The 20,276-nt window shown below is 42.3% G+C and overlaps 1 protein-coding gene across 4 annotated transcripts in view; it reads right to left on the bottom strand.

The window, feature by feature from the left end:
* Window positions 1-20,276, bottom strand: part of LOC144823712 (histamine N-methyltransferase A-like) — a 396,640-nt gene that overhangs the window by 52,630 nt on the left and 323,734 nt on the right. For 3 of the 4 annotated variants that reach the window (XM_078682459.1, XM_078682460.1, XM_078682461.1), the window contains exon 7: window positions 16,798-16,848. The exons of the other annotated variant lie outside the window; for it this stretch is intronic. In XM_078682459.1, the coding sequence (XP_078538585.1) occupies window positions 16,798-16,848 (51 nt within the window). The remainder of the gene's footprint in view (window positions 1-16,797; window positions 16,849-20,276) is intronic. 4 annotated transcript variants of the gene reach the window in all.

The raw sequence follows: 20,276 nt of genomic DNA, 5'->3' as shown, positions 1-20,276 counted from the left end.
TTGTTTCCTGAAGGAGAGATGGTCCTGGGTCAGTCGTAGGTGGGTGGGGAGGGAGTTCCATGTTTTGGCCGCCAGGTAGGAGAAGGATCTTCCTCCGGCGGTAGCTCTGCGAATTCGTGGGACGGTGGCGAGGGCGAGGCTTGCAGATCAGGGCTGGCGGGTGGATGTGTAGAATGTGAGGCGGCTGTTGTGGTATTTGGGGCCCATGTCGTGGAGAGCCTTGTGTGCATGGGTGAGGAGTCTGAACGTGATTCTCTTGCTGACAGGGAGCCAGTGCAGGTCTCTCAGATGGGCAGAGATGTGGCTGTGACGGGGACCTGCCTTGTGACAGGGTCAGAGGTCGCTATATATATATATGCATATATATATATATATATATATCACTTACAAAGTGACCCTCTGCTGCAGGGGCGCTCAGCAGCCGGTGCTCTGCATAGGGACCGGATCCAGGTCCAATTCATTAATTTTTCACAAAGGATGCGGCACTCCAAAGTGGTTTCTTAGCTTATTTTATTGATAAACTCACCCCCACCAACGTGTTTCAGCCACTCTAGGCTTTTTTCACGGACAGTAAGTCCCTCTTTCATTTCACCCTTTATACTCTCACATTTGCCTTTAAGTGGCATTGTGGGATATGTAGTTTAACAAAAAAATCCCCAAAACTTTATACAGATAATAGAAAGTACAGATAATAGAGAGACAAGTGCTCTCCCTGTCAGTCTTATACACTCTTTCACCTCAGTATTTAAATTCTGAAACAATGTTATTACATATACCTTAGGTTTAGTACCTTTAGTATCATGCTGCACATAATATTTTAAGAGTCTGCATTTGGTGATTCCATAAGTTCTTTTGTGGGTATCGTACCCGTTCACAATGTATGTTTCACGCAGTTTTCTTTAATGACAGATTGATTACAGTTCCTGGTAGTGATGCTACTCCAGATGAACATAAAGTTCCTCATAATTATTGATACCTCCATGGTATTTGGTTCTGAATTTAATGATCAAACACGATTCTACTTGACCCAGCTTCTTAACACGGTCTCCACCTCGATCTCCCTGTGGTATCATTTTTATACCATAGAAGCACATCGCTTTCCAGTCTCCTTTTTGGCTCATGCTTATGTGTTTTGCTGTTATGTATGCCATATTGGCATTTTTGACTGCACGTATATGCTCCAAATTTCGCTTTATTAGCATGCAAGTTCTTCCGATATACTTCATACCGCATTTGCACTCTATCATATGTATGGCAAATTTTGATGAGCAGGTTATATTCTCGTCGATGGTCATTACTTTCCCATTTGGTTCTTGGATATTTGTCATACTTCCGCCTATTTTACAGGCTATACAGGATTTGCATGGTTTGAATCCTTTCTGTTGATCAGTGAGCCAATCTATTTTTTGGTTAGTCTGAAAATGACTTTTCACTAGAAGATCTTTGAGCGAAACATTTTTCCTGTATGTTAAAGTTGGTTTATTACCTACTCGCTCCCCTAAGTCAGAATTCCCTGAGATTAGGTGCCACTATTTCTTCATTTTATTGACAATGCTTCCAATTTCTTTACTGAATGTCGTTATAAATCGTGGGGGATCTTTGTTAGATGTTATTTTAGGTTTTTCAATCAGGTTTTCTGCTCTAGTTTTTTGGTCAATTCTCTTTTTACATTTATTTAACGTCCAGTCATTGTATCCTCTTGATTTGAATCTTTTCTTGCTTTCTTGGATCTTCATCTCTGCATTGGCTTCCTTTGAACAGTTCCTTTTCATTCTCGTGAATTCTCCATAAGGGATACTGTTTATTACTTGCCTCTGGTGGAAGCTGGTTCCAGTTAGGACACTGTTTGGCGGTGTTTTTTCTGAATACAGTTGACTCAATTTTACCATTGTCTATGAACATTTTTGTGTCTAGAAAACCAATTTGTTTTTTGCTTGTAGAGCAGGTAAATTGTAGACCAATTTCGTTGTTATTTAGTTTAGAAAAGTACTTGCGGAACTCTTGAAATGTTCCATTCCAGATCAGAAACAGGTCATCGATGTAGCGGACCCACAAGATGACCCGCTCCATCTCCATTTGATTTTCCGTATTCCACGCAATGGTGCGCTCCCACCAGCCCATGGTGATATTAGCATAATTCGGGGAAATCAAAATTCCCATTGCTGTACCACATTCTTGTTTAAACAGTTCCTTATTGAATAGGAAGATGTTATTCATTAGACAGATGTTTATATGGTTAGAAGCATTGTTGTGTGGTGCAATTCTGATAGATTTTGTTGTTTCAAAAAGTATTGGCAAGCTGTTATCCCAATATCATACGTTATTGAAGTGTACAATGACACAACATCACTGGTGACCAAAAGGTACCCTGGATTCCATGCTATGCCTGTGAGTATCCACAGGAAGTCACCTGTGTCTTTTAGATATGAGCTCATGTTTTGAGCGATTGGAGCCAGAAATGTGTCCACATACTTTGATAGATTTTCGTATAAGGAACTGCATGAGGAGACTATGGGCCTCCCTGGAGGGTTGATAAAGGTTTTATGAATCTTTGGTAAGAAGTAGATACATGGTATCACTGGAAAATCTGTAGTCAAAAATGTCTTTACCTCATCGCTAATTAGCTGTTTCTCATACCAACCTTGTAGATTTTCTTTCAATTTCTTTGGTCATTTTAGCAATTGGATTAACCTGTAATCTGCAATAGTTGTTGGTGTCATTAAGTTGTCTAAGTGCCTCTCTGACATAGTCCTTGGTGTCCATGATGACGATATTGCCCCCCTTATCAGCCGGCTTAATCTTGATTTCTCCATTTTCGGCTAACTTCTTGACTGCATTCCTTTCTTTAGTAGTCAGGTTTTCCCTCTGTTTGAGGTTCCTGATTTTAGGCAGTCTCTCCAACTCTTCAATCATAGCATCAGAGAATAGGTTGATTTTATTTCCTGGTGACAGGGCAGGGTAGAATTTAGATTCCCTTTTTAATCCCGTGTCAATTCTTTTGTTGGTTTGTATCTCCAGATGTTCCAATACCTCTTCCTCTGTCATAGATTCGTCCTGCAGTTTGTACATAATATCAAACACGTTTTTCAAGTCTGGCAATTGATCTATTAGTGTCGGTAATTCACTCTCTTCACCTGGTAATTCAGTGTTGGAACTCTGTGTGATGTTCGATTTATTTGCATGGAATTTGGTTAATTTCAGTTTCCTGATACACTTGTATAGATCGATGCGTACTTCAGAATGGTTTAAATGTGATTCCGGACAAAAAGATAAACCTTTATTGAGGACTGTCTTGATAAAATATATTGTGACAGATTGATGATTAAATTGACTTTTTCTACTTCCAATTGCGAAGGGGATAATACCTTTTTTTGCTTGGCCCTTCTGGTTTTTCTTGTACTTCTGAGGGATTTGGAGTTCCTCTCCTCGCCCTTGGCTTGCTGTTCTCGCTCGGCCGCCCCACTTGTTAGGGATTTGTCTAGATTCATCAGTCTTACTTCCTCTAAAAAAGACATCTTTGTACTTTTGTCCATTGTTGTCTCACTTTCACTCACATCTGACTCACTCGTGCTCATTACTGTTGGCTTAGTGTATCGAGCTGAGTAATTCTTTTTTAGATTGTCATATCTCCTTGCAAACGTGAGTATCCTTCCATGTAGGTAATCCTGTTCATCACGTTTAAATTTTCGTTCTTTCCGTATTTCTTTTATTTTAAGCGTGATTTCACTCACATCCATTTTTGCATGTTTTATAAGGATACGCATCATATTTAATGAACATTCTGTGTTATTCTCAACCCACTCCTCCAGAAGTTCCTCTTTTGTTTCTGGATGCGTGGGCATAGTGATTCATGTTCAGCATGATACTAAAGATACTAAACCTAAGGTATATGTAATACCATAGTTTCAGAATTGAAATACTGAGGTGAAAGAGTGTATAAGACTGACAGAGAGCGCACTTGTCTTTCAATTATCTGCATAAAGTTTTTTAGATTTTTTGTTAAACTACATATCCCACAATGCCACTTAAAGGCAAATGTGAGAGTATAAAGGGTGAAATGAAAGAGGGACTTACTGACCGTGAAAAAAACCTACAGTGGCTAAAACGCGTTAGTGGGGGTGAGCTTATCAATAAAATAAGCTAAGAAACCACTTTGGAGTGCTGCATCCTGTGTGCAAAATTAATTAATTGGACCTGGATCCGGTCCCTATGCGGAGCACTGGCTGCTGAGCGCCCCTGGAGCAGAGGGTCACTTTCTAAGTTAGAGGAAGTGATTGGCATAGCCCGAGTCCTGGCGAGTTGCAAAGACCTGGAAATTCCTTCTGAAATCACTCTCGGCAGCAAGGTCCGGGGACGACGCTGAGAAAGCGCTGCTCCGAAGGCAAGACCTTGCGACGAGGTGAGTGACACTGTGTGAAAGAAGAAGCCTGAACTCGAAACCCTTGTGTTTGACTCGTATGAATGCAACCGCGCACGTAAACAATATGGGCGGTAACGAGTGCAAACATTACGAGTGGTGTGGCTTAAGAGCTGTTCAAGCTGAAAATAAATAACCCCTGAAGTAAAAAGAGCGTTGTCAGCATACACCGCTGTGAAGTCAATAAAATGGAAGCTTGAGCTGCTAAACGAGCATTAAAGGCATCTGTTATGTTTCAGCCCGGTGAATCCAGGGAAACTGCAGGACAGATGAATACTAACCCCGTAGAGACGGGGAATACAACAGTTAAACAACAAATAAACCAACTTGAAAGATTGTATAAAAAGAAGACGAACATGAGCTGGGAGGTGATAGCTCTGGAGAATTATATCAAAGTGAAACGTATTCCACGAGGGTTGAGAATATTCTCTATGCCCACGCATCCAGAGACAAAAGAGGAACTTCTGAGGAGTGGGTTGAGAATAACACAGAATGCTCATTAAATATGATGCGTATCCTTAGAAAGATGCACAAATGGATGTGAGTGAAATCATGCTTAAAATAATAGAAGATATACTTTTGAAAGAAACAAATCAGGGGGAAATAAATAAATTAAGAAAAGAAATGGAAACCAGACTAGAAAAATATGAACTTGCGTCTTAGGAGGGGGAAGGAATGGCGTTTCCCTCTAGCTTTTGCAAATTGACAGCAAGGCTTTATTTTTGATGGTTTCAGGATAATATACCACATGACACTGACGAGTATGGTCACAGAACTTGCAATTTCGTGAGGATTGATCTAGGTGGAATTCATGATAAATTAATAAAGTTATTCTAAATAGGACAATTGTGGTTCATATTGTGGGCTTGAAGGTACATTTAATGCAACTAGATGGTTAGTTTACTTTTTCTTGGATTCATTAGATACATATGACAAGATTGTGGATCGGATGTTGGGATTGCAGACAACCAATTATGATATTTTGAATAGCAGGTAAATGATGACAGGGGTCTTATCCAAAATTCCTCAACTCTGCCTCACCTTGGGCCAATATTTTCATGGATATTTCTTTAGTAAGATATGCATTCAATGGGTTTGCTTAAGTAATAGAGGTGTCTTTTCTCCCCTTTTGACACGTCTATAGATTATACATCACTACAGATTTTGGGTCGCCTTCTGAAACTGAACAAACGAAGTATTATTGAACAGTCATACAATATATTGTGGTGTATCAGAACTATGAAAGGTGAGCAATACAGCCATGTTTAGCTTGCTTAATCTTATCAATCGGTATAGGAATGAGCAATACAGCCATGTTTAGCTTGCTTAATCTTATCAATCGGTATAGGAATGAGGTTTAGTTTAATGATTATAACCAATGCGTGTTTAAATCGTTTTAAGACTTTTGCAATGTTCATCAGGTACACTGTTTTGGACAAATTGTTATTCCAGAGTGTGGTTAAACAAGATAACAAAAGATGTGATCACGTTGCGTTAAGCTATTGATGATACGGGCTATATGTCTGTATAGCCAGAGTAAAAAATGGCTTTTGTATGTTTTCCTTTTTAAAAAAACAAGAACGATGGTTTGATTGTTTTTCTGTATATGTTTTCTCACAGCCCTGAGGACGTCCCATCACGGGACGAAACGCATCGGCTGTCGAAAGTATACTGTGAATTATGAAAATCTGTCGAAAAGAATTAAAGAAATCATTGAAAAAACTGAGAAGACGTCTCTATGGAATATAAATCATTGTGATTTGTTGTTACATATATTTGGTTTTGCGCACATGTGATTAGTACGCTCCTTCCTTGTTTTTTCTAATTTAACTTGGTTGTGGGGAGGTTGGCGGTACCTCTGAAGGGGGTTGAGCGTATCCATTAGACATTATTTTGCAAAGTTTTCCCTGCAGGGTGACCAATTCAAACCCCATATCGCCCAATCCGCATCAGTATTCTAGAAAAAATATGAGCAGGAAATTCAGGAACGGAAAGAACAAAAATGTGAACGTGTTGAAGAGGATTACCTACATGGAAGGATACTCACGTTTGCAAGGAGATATGACAATGTAAAAAAGAATTACTCAGCTCAATACACTAAGCCAACACTAATGAGAAGGAGTGAGTCAGATGTGAGTGAAAGTGAGACAACAATGGACAATAGTACAAAGATGTCTTTTTTAGAGGAAGTAAGACTGATGAATCTAGACAAATCCCTAACAAGGGGGGCGGCCGAGCGAGAACAGCAAGCCAAGGCCGAGGAGAGGAACACCAAATCCCTCAGAAGTACAAGAAAAACCAGAAGGGCCTAGCGAAAAAAGGTATTATCCCCTTCGCAACAGGAAGTAGAAAAAGTAAATTTAATCATCAATCTGTCACAATATATTTTATCAGATGAAGAAAAGACAGTCCTCAATAAAGGCCTATCTTTTAGTCCAGAATCACATTTCAACTATACTGAAGTACACATCAATCTATACAAGTATATCAGGAAACTGAAATTAGCAAAATTCCATGCAAATAAATCGAACAGCACACAGAGTTCCAACACTGAATTACCAGGTGAAGAGAGTGAATTATCGATATTAATAGATCAATTGCCAGATTTGAAAAACTTGTTTGATATTATGTACAAACTGGATGTCAAAGCTATGACAGAGGAAGAGGTATTGGAACATCTGGAGATAAAAACCAACAAAAGAACTGACACAGTATTAAAAAGGAAATCTAAATTCTGCCCTGCCCTGTCACCAGGAAATAAAATCTACCTATTCTCTGATGCCATGATTGAAGAGTTGGAGAGACTGCCTTAAAAAAGGAACCTCAAACAGCGGGAAAGCCTGACTACTAAAGAAAGGAATGCAGTCAATAAATTCGCCAAAAATTGAGAAATCACAATAAAGCCGGCTGATAAGGGGGGCAATATCGTCATCATGGACACCAAGGACTATGTCAGAGAGGCAATTAAACAACTTAATGACACCAACAACTATTGCAGATTACAAGTTAGTCCAATTGCTAAAATGATCAAAAAAATTGAACAAAAATATACAAGGTTGGTATGAAAAACAACTAATAAGCGATGAGGAAAAGAAATCTTTGACTACAGATTTTCCAGTGATACCATGTATCTACTTCTTACCAAAAATTCATAAAACCTTGATCAACCCTCCAGGGCGGCCCATAGTCTCCTCATGCAGTTCCTTATATGAAAATCTATCAAAGTATGTGGACAAATTTCTGGCTCCAATCGCTCAAAACATGAGCTCATATCTAAAAGACACAGGTGACTTCCTGTGGATACTCACAGGCATAGCATGGAATACAGGATACCTTTTGATCACCATTGATGTTGTGTCATTGTACACTTCAATAAGGCATGATATTGGGATAACAGCTTCCCAATACTTATTGAAACAACGAAATATATCATAATTGAACCACACAACAATGCTTCTAACCATGATAAACATCTGTCTAACAAATAACATCTTCCTATAAAATAAGAAACTGTTTCAACAAAAATGTGGTGCAGCATGGGAATTTAATTTTCCCCGAATCATGCTAATATGACCATGGGCTGGTGGGAGCACACCATTGCGTCGAATACGGAAAATCAAATGGAGATGGAGTGGGTCATCCTGTGGGTCTGCTACATCGATGACCTGATCCTGATCTGGAATGGAACAGATCAAGAGTTCCGCAAGTACTTTTCTAAACTAAATAACAACAAAATTGGTCTACAATTTACCAGCACTGCAAGCAAAAAACAAATTGATTTTCTGGACACAACATTTTTTATAGACAATGGTAAAATTGAGTCAACAGTATTCAGAAAAAAGACCGCGACAAACAGTGTCCTACATGGAACCAGCTTCCACCCGAAGCAATTAATAATGAAAAGGATCTGTTCAAAGGATGCAGATGCTAAGATGAAGATCCAAGAAAGCAAGAAAAGGTTCAAATCAAGAGGATACAATGACCGGACCTTAAATAACTGTAAAAAGAGAATTGACCAAAAAACCAGAGCAGAAACCCTGATTGAAAAACCTAAAATGACATCCAACAAAGATCCACCACGATTTATAACGACATTCAGTAAAGAAAGTGGAAGCATTGTCAATAAAATCAAGAAATACTGGCACCTAATCTCAGGGGATCCTGACATAGGGGAGCTAGTAGGTAATAAACCAACTGTAACATACAGGAAAACGTTTCGCTCAAAGATCTTCTAGTGAAAAGTCATTTTCAGACTAAACAAAAAACAGATTGGCTCACTGATCAACGCAAAGGCTTCAAACCATGCAAATCCTGTAAAGCCTGTAAAATAGGCCGAAGTATGACAAATATCCAAGAACCAAATGGGAAAGTAATGACCATCGATGAGAATATAACATGCTCATCAAAATTTGGCATATTTATAATAGAGTGCAAATGCGGTATGAAGAATATCGGAAGCACAACTTGCATGCTAAAAAAGTGAATTTTGGAGCATATACGTGCAGTCAAAAATACCAATATGGCATATGCAAAAGCATGTGCCAAAAAGGAGACTGGAGAGCGATGTGCTTCTATGGTATAAAAATGATACCACAGGGAGATCGAGGTAGAGACCGTGTTAAGAAGCTGCATCAAGTAGAATCGCGTTTGATCATCAAATTCAGAACCAGATACCCTGGAGGTATCAATAATGATGAGGAACTTTATGTTCATCTGGAGTAGCACCACTACCAGGAACTGTAATCAATCTGTCATTAAAGAAAACTGTGTGAAACATACGTTGTGAACGGGTACAATACCCAGAAAAGAACTTATGGAATTACCAAATGCAGACTCTTAAAATAGTATGTACAGCATGATACTAAAGGTACTAAACCTAAGGTATATGTAATAACATAGTTTCAGAATTGAAATACTGAGGTGAAAGAGTGTATAAGACTGACAGTGAGAGCACTTGTCTTTCTATTATCTGTATGAAGTTTTTTTGATTTTTTTTATACTACATATCCCACAATGCCACTTAAAGGCAAATGTGAGAGTATAAAGGGTGAAATGAAAGAGGGACTTACTGTCCGTGAAAAATGCCTAGAGTGGCTGAAACGCGTTGGTGGTGGTGAGCTTATCAATAAAATAGGCTAAGAAACCACTTTGGAGTGCCGCATCCTTTGTGCCAAAAAAATAAAATAATTATATATATATATATATATATATATATATATAAATGTATGTGTATTGCGCTGCGAACGTGAAAGTAAATAGGGCTGTATCATATTTACAACGCGAGGCATCGTAGACTAGCGCATGTGCATAAATAGTCTTGCCCCATTTTTAACAATACCAGCCACAGGAATTAAGAAAGTCTAGGTTCCACATAGCCAGGTATTTTTGTAACTCACAACATTTCCTTGACCCTTCCACTCTCACAGTAGTACATAGTAATCACTTTACAAAAGTGCTCGCACGTCTCCGTCAGTCATAGCTCGTCCCGTCCCACAGCGAGGCAGGAAGAACCCGATGATGAAGCATGCCACCAAGGGACCTTTTGGTGGGTGAGAGTTATTTTACGAAATCTCATCGTTTTCCCTCACTAGTATAATGCAACTACTGGAAGGATAGTCATTTTTTGACATACGGGTGGACTTCCTTTAAATAAATCTGCATCTAGACAAAAAAGCAGAAACAGGCAAAACTTTATAAAAAAATAGTTCCACCAAAGCAGATGTTAACAGCATTTCAGCTACTGATAAGAGAAGCAGATGAGGAGCAAGCATTGGTAAATGCAGGAAAATATGCTACAGCCAATAGAAATGGAGGAAAATTATGTGGCACACACACTAACCAATAAAAAGCCATGATAGAGAGGGTAGCGGGTTGTAAGCCCCTTTTAAGTTTGTAATAAAAACCATACATTTCCCAAGCGCGAGCACAAGCGCTGTGCAGGTGAAACCTAGAAATGTAGAAAGCTGCTTGACAAAGATTTCTGAAAGAAACAAAAGTTGATAGAAATTTGAGAAACTTTTAATTGAAACAATGGAAACAATGGAAAAAATACTGAAATAAAAATATTCCTTCTAAGATTCAGAAGATTTACCTAGGCCCAAGGGTGCTGAAGAAGAGTCGGGATAATCTTTTAGAAGTACATGGAACTGAACTGCTGACCTATTTCTGTGTATTTGTGCTTAAACGATCTGACTACAGACAAACATGTGTTGCATTAGAAATAGATGCAAGATTACCATAGGTATTACATTTTTAGTAACAGTATTAGTAATTATGTTAGTATTAGTAGTATTTTATTTGACACCTGATAAGGAGATTAGACCTACACATGCATCAATGACATATATAGCTACAGAAGATGCGCGATTGAAAACATCATTTGCAAATTACAAGAGAGAAAATTATTCTACCAGTATTTACTCTAAATTAGTTCAAGAATACACAAAGGCTGTGGATACAAAAGATTGTTATTTTTGCATCCACTTACCTTCATCAGCTGCTGAAGAAGTTACTTATCACCACATATTTTTATCATATGCAATCACATGTAGTGTGTTGCTTCGTTTATTATATAGGTAAGAACACATTAAATACTTGTATTCAAATTATATTTAGTGCTTTCTAGAGGTCCATTATTAGAGGGTATGAATAATCTTTCACAGGCAGAATAAATGGAAAATATGTGTTTTCAAAAGCATAGTGTCAGAAATTGGATTTCTAGTTGGCAGAGGTATGCGCCCTGACCAAGTAGGGATCACAATCCTAGTCTGCGTAACTCAGATAGACACCCTAAATTAGCCTGTGCTCACCCTCTGGTAGCTTGGACCAAAGCAGGCAGACTTAACTTGAGGGGCATTGTGCAGTGGCATAACACAGGCCCCCATCGCCCCTGCTGTGTAGGGGGTCCCCGTACTGCAGGGGGCTCCCTCAGCACAGGCCTTAGAACTTTGGTTTAAATCTAGAGCAGGGGTCCCTCCATGTACCTTGCAGGAGGGCCCCCTCAATTTTAGTTACCCCACTGGCATTGTGCAAGGTATTTGTGCAACACTTAATACAGTAAAACAGTGATAACATCACACTCAATCCACACCAGGTTAGAAGAATAGAGCCTAATTTAATGAACAAAACATGTTCAAAATGACATAAGTCCAATAAGTATAACCATTGTTATGAATTTGTCAAGATTACATTTAAATATAGTGCTTAAAAGTATAAGGTGCCAACTAAGGACATCAGGTCGTGCATGAAAGGGGTAAATCCAAAGGTTCAGGCTGACCACAATGGAGCGTGGATCAGATACAGGGACCAACCTTGTCCTGCTGAAAAAGTACCTTTGGATGGATGATGCGTTGTCGTTGAGGACTCGATGCAAGGAGCAGAGGAGGTGATGGGCAGTCATTAATCCGGCGGATGTAGGCGATGTTTTTGTTTCGATCTGCGCAGTAGGAGATGCGTTGTTGGCGAACCCCTCTTAATGGAGTTGATGCGTTGTCATTGAGCTGCACAGCCGGCATTGCAATGCTTTGTCCACAGCAGCAATGCATCGGCGTCAAGGGGAGTACTTTGGTTCCGACAGGCACAATGACGGCAATGCATGGATTTTGAAGTAAAAGGGCCAGAAAACCCACTTCCGATGGCCCAGGACTGGATTAGTACCACTTGGAAGAGCATGACTCACAGTTAGCCGGGTCCAAAGGCTGCAGAAGGGTTGTTGGAGTTCTTTGGTATCTGTTGGAATTTAAAGAACAGGAGGCAAGCCAGCAAGCCCTTGGAGAGACTTTGATTCTGGGGATGTAGAGATGAAGGTCCAGTCCTTCTGACTCTCAGGCAAGGAGGGAAGCAGGCACCAGGGCAGGCAGAGCAAAGCAGGATATCAGAAATGTCCAGCTGATCCATCAGAGTGACAGTCCCTTCAGCAGCACAGCAGTCCTTCTTCCTCGAAGAATGTCCTCAGGTACAGAAGTGTACTCAATTGGTGTTGGACACCAAATTGAGCCCCATTCTGGATAGGCTGACAGCAATTGAGAAAAGTCGTACAGGGGGGGCCCCAATCCAATATTCATTTAAGTAGCAGTGTCACAAGCGATCTAGATCTTGCAGCCAAACCTGGTTCAGGCATACCCAAAAATCTCACCAAATCACATGAAGCGCAGCAGTCCACACAGCAACACGTGGCGCAGTTAACTCATGGGGAGATAGATGGTCAAAGGGGAGGCCAGACCCTTAGCAGGTTTCTGGCTGCTCCCTCGTATGGGCGAGATCCTCAAACTATCGCAGGCCAGTGGGACGGCCCTATGGCGCTACCAGGGGAGTTTTGCAAGAGTCATATTACCATCAATCTTCCCCCAGAATCGACACCCTACATAGTAGTCTTGGGGAACGTCCCGCCTCTTCGCTCAGATATGAAAGAGGGTTACAATAACCTAAAGAACAAGGTACTCCTCTGGCTAACAGCTAATACCCCCGTCGGTCGCGGGATGGAACATAGCATCATCATGATACGTCGAGTGGCATGGGTGGGCAGTTCCAAAAAGTTGGCAGGGGGAGACTGTGTTATAATTAACTTGAACAGGGCCTCAGTAGCTGAAAGAATCCTGTCAGGTGTTGTTCATGCTGGTAAGTCAACTCATGGGTCCACAATACATGCACTTCTTTTAGGTTTCTTTTATAGAGCCGAACCTCATGGGTACATAACGGGGAACAAGGGGAACAACCCACACAAGCTAGATGGTTAAAAAAAACCTGTAGGTAACAAATATGGGTTTTCCCAACCATTGTATATGACAAGTTATCCATGGGGACCCCACCATGCTCCTGCTGCTCCTCCTACCCTAGCACTAGCTAACATATTTCCTATGTTATCAGGGTTGGAGGAATGCCATTGACTGGACACCCCTGACGAGACAGTAGCAGAGTCAACCTATCAACAGAGGGCCCACTTAACCCCAATGACTGAGATAGAGATATTGCAAACATCAAACGTTTCCCCTTCCATCAAAACAAATAGATGTGATGCCCCCTGAGGTGGACAGTAACGTTATATCCTGGAATATAGCAGACCTGGCAGACAAATTCCAAGCCCCTTTATGGCAACAGTTTATTAGGCAATTCTTAGTTATTTGCCTTAAGGAGACCTGGTCAGTTTCGGCGACCTATTTTTGGAGGGCTTTAAAATTTACTTTGTCCCTGCCTCCCCTTCAATTAGTGGTAGAGCGAAAGGAGGATTGGTTATTCATATCTCCCTGGCTGTCGATTACCAGGTACAAACCTGTACCCCTTCTGGCCATGGCCTACAGGCCATCACACTCAAGAAGGGGAATAATAAAATTACCCTGATTAATTTTTATAACCCACCAAACAGTAAAAAGGTGGAAGGTAATATTATCCAGCTGAGTCACTACCTAAGGAAGTCATGTGATCTCGGCTCTCACCCATGATGGTGTTGGGCGATTTTAACATCCACCCCTGTGGTAAGCCGAGGACCACAAAAATGTCTGACATGGGATGCAACAGAATGAGGGGGTTTCATTTTGAACATTCACCACAGGGGGATGAACTAAACAATTTAGTAAATGAATGTGATCTGCTGACACTGATGTCCCTCTCTGTCCCAAATAGTAACAAACATACTCCCACCTTCAAAGGAAGATGCACTGGGTCTTTCATTGACCATATTTTAGTCTCTTCCCCCTCTCAGTCCCTCTTTTGGAGGTTTACCATCAAGGATACCGGTTACATCGATCACAACCCTCTCTGTGTATACGTCTGTGGTGTATTCCTATCCAGCAAACCCAGGGGCAGGGTAAAAGGAATCATGAAACTTACAGATGATGGGTGCCGTCTTAAGAGGTCCCAGATTGACCCAGATGTTTTTTACGGCAAGGTGGGAGAATCATATGTAGCCGAACTTGCCCTTTGTGCCCAGCCGGAGAGTCTGCCAAGGAACTTTCTCAGTGCATTCAGCTCCATCTCACGTAAAGTAGGGGAACTTTTGAGGGCTCCAACCTGTAAGGTATCTAACTCAAACCCAAGATGGTTTGATTCCTCTTGTTCTCAGGCAGCACGCAAGTTAAATGATGCCCTGAAAAAAGTCCCAAGAAACCCCCCACACATATGGGCCTGTTGTACAGGATATACGCAGGCCCTAGCCACCCATAAGAGATCATTGAAGGAGGAGGCATTGAGGGAGTTGCTAGAGTCCAGCACACTAAGGAACGGTAAATGGTTCTTTGACATTGTCAACAGACCCCTGTTCTCTGAAGATACAAGCAATACCCTAAGCTCCAACATTATGGAAGAGGAATGGGTGGCCCACTTCCAATCCATGTTTAAGGGTTCTATGGGTTACCATGACCAGTCTCCTCAGGCAAGAAATACTGACCTTCTGGTCTTTGAGATATCAGAGGTAGAGGATGGAATTGCGGGATAAACCAGTAACAAGGCTCCCAGCCCAGATGGAATTCCCCCGGACCTCAATAAATCAGATTCTTCCTTCTGGGCTCTGATCCTGGTGGCCGTATTGAATGCAGCAGCCAGGGACGGTAGCCCAGAATCATGGGCCATATCTACCATCGTGCCAGTGTTCAAAAAGGGGGACCGAAACAGTACGCACTGTTATCGGCCAATTTCTCTTATCGACTCTGTAACTAAGGTGGTGGGAGGGGTATTACTGCAAAGATTATATTTATTGGTGGAGAAACGTGATATCATCGCCGATACCCAATATGGGTTTCGTGCGGGGAGGTCTACGGTGGCCCAATGTTTAAACCTGTGCCTGATTCTTGGTAAGTACATGATAGCCAGCCCAGTTACGATATACATGGCCTTCATGGACCTATCGTCAACGTTTGACTGTGTAAACTGGTCAAACTGTGGCAGCCCATGAGGGCCATGGGGGTGGAGGCCCGTATCGTGGACTTTCTAATGGATCTGCATCGGGACACCAAGGCTAACATTAGATATGCACAGGATCTCCCGGTTTCCAGGGAATTTAACATTGAAAGAGGGGTGAGGCAAGGCTTTATTTTGGCCCCCTTCCTGTTCAATCTCTATATTAACGTTCTCGAGGGAGCCCTGGTATCTAAGGGGGCTGATTTTCCAAATCTGGGTCACCGGGGTCTCCCCGTCCTCCTTTATGCGGATGACGCCCCTCCTGATAGCGAGAACAGCTAGAGGGCTTCAATCCTTACTAGATGCTTTCCTGAACTTTATTGGGTCTTGAGATCTAGCGATCAATAACGCAAAATCCTACATCATGCAGGTAAGGGCTCATCCAACAAAAAAGTTTTCCTTTTCTGTAGGCTCTGCGAAGGTCCCCACAATGTCAGTCTTTTCATATCTGGGGGTCGTGTTGCATGATCCCCTGAAGTGAGGGCCATTAACATAAGGAAAAAGGGGGAGCTCACGCAAATGACTGCTGCTATTTTCAGATTTGCTGCTAAGATGGGCAAGCGCCCAATTGCAGCTATGCTGAAAATTTATCAGGCGACGGGCATGTCAACTGCATGTTATGGTAGTGACGTTTGGGGGTATACCACTGCAGATGCGCTACAGGTGGCAGAGAACAATTTTCTAAAGCATCTGCTGGGAATGCCAACCGACTTATCGAATCTGATAGCCCACGAAGAACTGGGGGCCCCTTTTCTGTGTGACACTCTTGCTTTGCACCCTTTAGTGTTTTGGCTTAAGTGTTGGCCAAACAAAGAACTAAAACTTACTCAGCAGATCCTAACGGACTGTATGTCCTTGGAGCATATGTTCAGAATTCCATGGCTGAAGTATGTAAAAGGTCGACTTTCCGAGCTGGGTCGCCCAGAACTCTTTCTAAAACCCTCAACGATAATAAAAAAGGACGTTGAACTAGTCAAAAAAGCATTTATTTGCACAAGGAAACTTGAAAGAGATGAACTAGAACTATGTAAACCAAGTGTCCATAAATTTTTGACCCTAAAAACCCACCCACTGACAGAGCCATACCTCTTGGGAACACTGCCCACATATGAGTGGTTTTTACTGTCTAGGTTTCATCTTGATTTTTTTCATCTTTTAATTGCTGTCCCGAAAGGGAGTAGCGAAGCCAGGTGTTAGCACCCTGTGGCTGCAACAACCTGTCCCCACAGGATCTGCTACACTTCATGTTCGACTGCAAATTCTACAAAGTACCCCAGATACATTTTTTACTCCCCCTTCTAAAGAGGTTTAATTTTAACCAGGTTTACCTAGCACTTTTATATTTGCAGCTGCTGAAACCAGACTGTGTAATTTTCATTGTAGGTTACCTTAAATCTCTGGTGAGAACCAGGACCTGCTTGGAATATTAGTCATAATGTTTAAGTATGTCTCTAGTGGGTTTTCCGTTTGATGTATTGAAATTTGCTTACCGCACTTGCCATATTTTATTCGTGATTCTTCTTGTTTCAAGGTTGTGAAATCTAAACATTTTATTTTAAACTTTGTTTATTGGTTTAAATCACAGTCATACAGTACATGATTGGATGACATTGTGCATATTTTCAGCCAGACGATCCTGCAAAACATTAATCAAGGGTATACATTACATATCTCCTACAAGTCTTGCTTGTCTACGCATCTCCATTTCACCAGTAGGCAACACACAGAGATCTCCCCTATGTTTATTCCACTGGGACAACTTCCTATCCCATTTCTTGGGGTATCCCCGAGCCGTGTAAACCTCTGTCTATGCCAGCATACATCTATCCATTTCTGTGACCCATAGGGTGATACGAGGCGGGTTTACACTCCCCCAACCCTTAGCCAGTTCTCTCTTCACTAGCGTATATCCCAGTGTCGTGAATTGTTGTTCAACAACAGTGGGGTCAGTAGCATCCCAAATGTTTAATAACCCCAGCTGTGGGGTTAGGGTTATAGCTTACCCCAGGGCTGTGCACATGTGATTTGTGGCTCCCTTCCATCGGGGACGTATCATGAGGCAAGACCATAACGTGAGATAAAATGTGGCTTTCTGACCACAACCCCTTATACATCGGTCATCTGGCCTAGACCCTATCCTAGCAAGAACTGTCCCTGCTATGTATGATCGGTGGAGTATTCTAAGCTGAATCAGCCAAAATCTCTAGGTGATAGCCGCAGCACGCGGGGACATTAGCGCCGATTGCCAGTCTTCGACCTCTATAGGTCCTATGTCGTCTTGAGTATCGGGAAGGAGTCTGGCATGTTGTTACTCAGCTTCCTATAGGTTAAAGATATTGCTTTCGAATGGAGCAGCCCATCAAGCAGGTGATCCTCCAGAGGTGACGACTCCCGCATGTCTTTAGGAGACGGAAATGCTGCCTGTAGCGCATGCCTAATTTACAAATATCTGTACAGTTCTCCCTGTGCCAACTGGTATTGCTTCTGAAGCTCACTAAAGGTCAGTATTGCTCCCTTCTTAACCAAATCCCTCATTGTTGACACCCCAATATGGTCCCATTTATCAAGCCCAGCCCAGCATTCCCAGTTTTTGGGTAAACCACAGTGGCGTAGCCAGCGAGAGAGTGCCCGTCCAACCCAACCGAGAGTAAACCTATACGCAAGATTTCTAATAAGTGTTTGGTCGGTCCGAAGAACTTCCCCTATTTTTTCTATTAGAGGTGTACAAAGCCCCCAGATATCCAGAGAGGTCAGTTTGGTATCTATCGAGAGCATATGCTGGGTCATCTGGGGAGCGATATATCCAGTGATTGACAGTCACCAGTTGGGCTGCCCAGTAGTATTCTTGTAGATCAGGGAAAGCAATGCCTTCATCATACCAGCTTTTTGTCAGTTTCTGCCTTGCAGTTCTAGGGGCCCTAATATCCCATAGCAGTGTGCAAACCTCTCCCTCAACAGCTCTGAAGTACGAGTCCGGGACTCTGTGAGGACAGTTGTGTAACGCGTATAGAAAGCGAGGAAGGGCCAGCATCTTAAAGAGTGCCGCCCTCCCCACCAGTGTCAGGTGCAGTGTCTGCCAATGTTTCACATCCGCTCGCAGTCTGGCTAAAGTTGGGCCAGATTAGAGCTATAGAAACAGGCTGGGTCTGGTGTGATAAAATATACCCAAGTAGCGAAAAACGTCCGTAGCGACCGTTATCTCAAATTCTGTCGGGAGGCGAGGCACATCGCCTCTCAGCATAAACAACACTGACTTCTGCCAATTAATTGCATACCCCGAGTATTTACAAAAATTTGTGAATATATCCAACACCACCCTGATCTATCTATATGGGGATCCTAGATAGAGCAGAATGTCATCTGCATAAAGCGATATGCGGTCTTCAATTCCCATTGCCCAGCGCATTCCACGCTCCATCGCGTCTCTACGAACCCAGTCTGCAAGTGGCTCCAGTACAAGAGCGAAGATTAACGGGGACAGCGGGCTTCCCTGCCTCGTACCTTGACGTAATTCGAAAGTCTGGTTTGTAAACCCATTAACTCCCACCTGTTCCAGTACACCCGTATGGAGAAGCCTCACCCAGGCTACATATTTAGGTCCCAGCCCCACCCTTTGTAGCTCTTCAAATAGGTATGGCCATTCTATGGAGTCGAATGCCATAGAGACATCAAGGGACAGTATCGCCGCGTCTTCTTCAATATATTGTCTATATGCCATTACGTTATGCAGACGGCGCAGATTGACGGCCGTATTTTGCACCAGCAAGAAACCAGATTGGTCTGGATGGACCAATGAGGTAATAACTGTTGCCAATCTATTAGCCAGCACTATTGCCAATACCTTCGTCTCTATATTGATCAGTGAGATAGGCCTAAAGGAGCCACAGTTCTCCGGTGACTTACCTGTTCTATGAATAACTACAATAGTGGCCAGCCGTTGATCTAGTAGTAGCCGGCACCCCTCCAGGCCCTCTTCATACATGGCTTTAAGATGTGTTACAGTCAAAGAGGCTGTGGCCTTCAGAAACTCCGCTGGGATGCCGTTTGGCCCCATCGCCTTTCCTGATTTAAGCTGTCCTAAGGCTTTACTTATTACTTCATTTGATAGGTCTACATTCCAGGGTTTCTCTATCCGCCTCCGAGAGGCTTGGCACATTGCTGTCCATGAGGAACCAGCGAGAGTCCTCTGCTGTGTAGTGCGTGGAAGGGGAGTACACCGTTTCAAAGTAGTCGGTGAATTTTCCTGCTATCTCCCTCGGGTGTGTCACTTCTTTACCGCCCGATGTGGTCAATTTATGCACCCATCTGGAGCCTTGCTCCCATCTCTCCAACCACGCCAGTATCCTGCCCGCCCTGTCCCCAATCTCGTAGAGTCTGTGTTGGGTCGTACGTTGCTTAGCTATCATCTGTTCCCTGGTTTTTAAGCTATATTCGTCCTGTTTCAGGAGAAGTCTATAACTAGTGTCAGGTGAAGGATCTTGCGAATGTTCGCGCTCCAGCTCAAGGAGGTCAGATTCTACTGTAGTCATGAGTTCTTGCTTTTTGGTGATGTAGCTCGTCTTTAACGACAGAGCTTACCTTTGATTACCGCTTTGAATGCCACCCAGATTATCTGCACAGAGTCGACAGAACACACATTTTCAGTAAAGTAGTTCTCTGTGAGTGTCCGAAGTTCGTCTTTAATGTCTGGGATGTGAAGGAGCCATGGATTAATTACTATTGTGGCGCACAGTTGGCGCTCCCATTATGTATATTCCAGCCAGATCGGGAAATGGTCCGAGATCCCTCTAGGCAGGACTCTATATTGGGTGAAGCTACCTATCATGGACAGATGGGTAAGGAAATAGTCGATACGTGATAAACTACGGTGGGCACTGGAAAAGAACGTTAACAATTTTTCCACAGGATGGAGTATCTGACCCACATCTGCCGGACCCAGAGCTTTTATAAAGTTGGCCATGAGGTCGTT

Source organism: Lissotriton helveticus, chromosome 3_1, assembly GCF_964261635.1.
Source record: "Lissotriton helveticus chromosome 3_1, aLisHel1.1, whole genome shotgun sequence".
In the NCBI taxonomy this organism is placed as follows: Eukaryota; Metazoa; Chordata; class Amphibia; order Caudata; family Salamandridae; genus Lissotriton; species Lissotriton helveticus.
The sequence above is the reverse complement of the archived record's forward strand: the minus strand, read 5'-3'. Positions and strand labels throughout refer to the sequence as shown.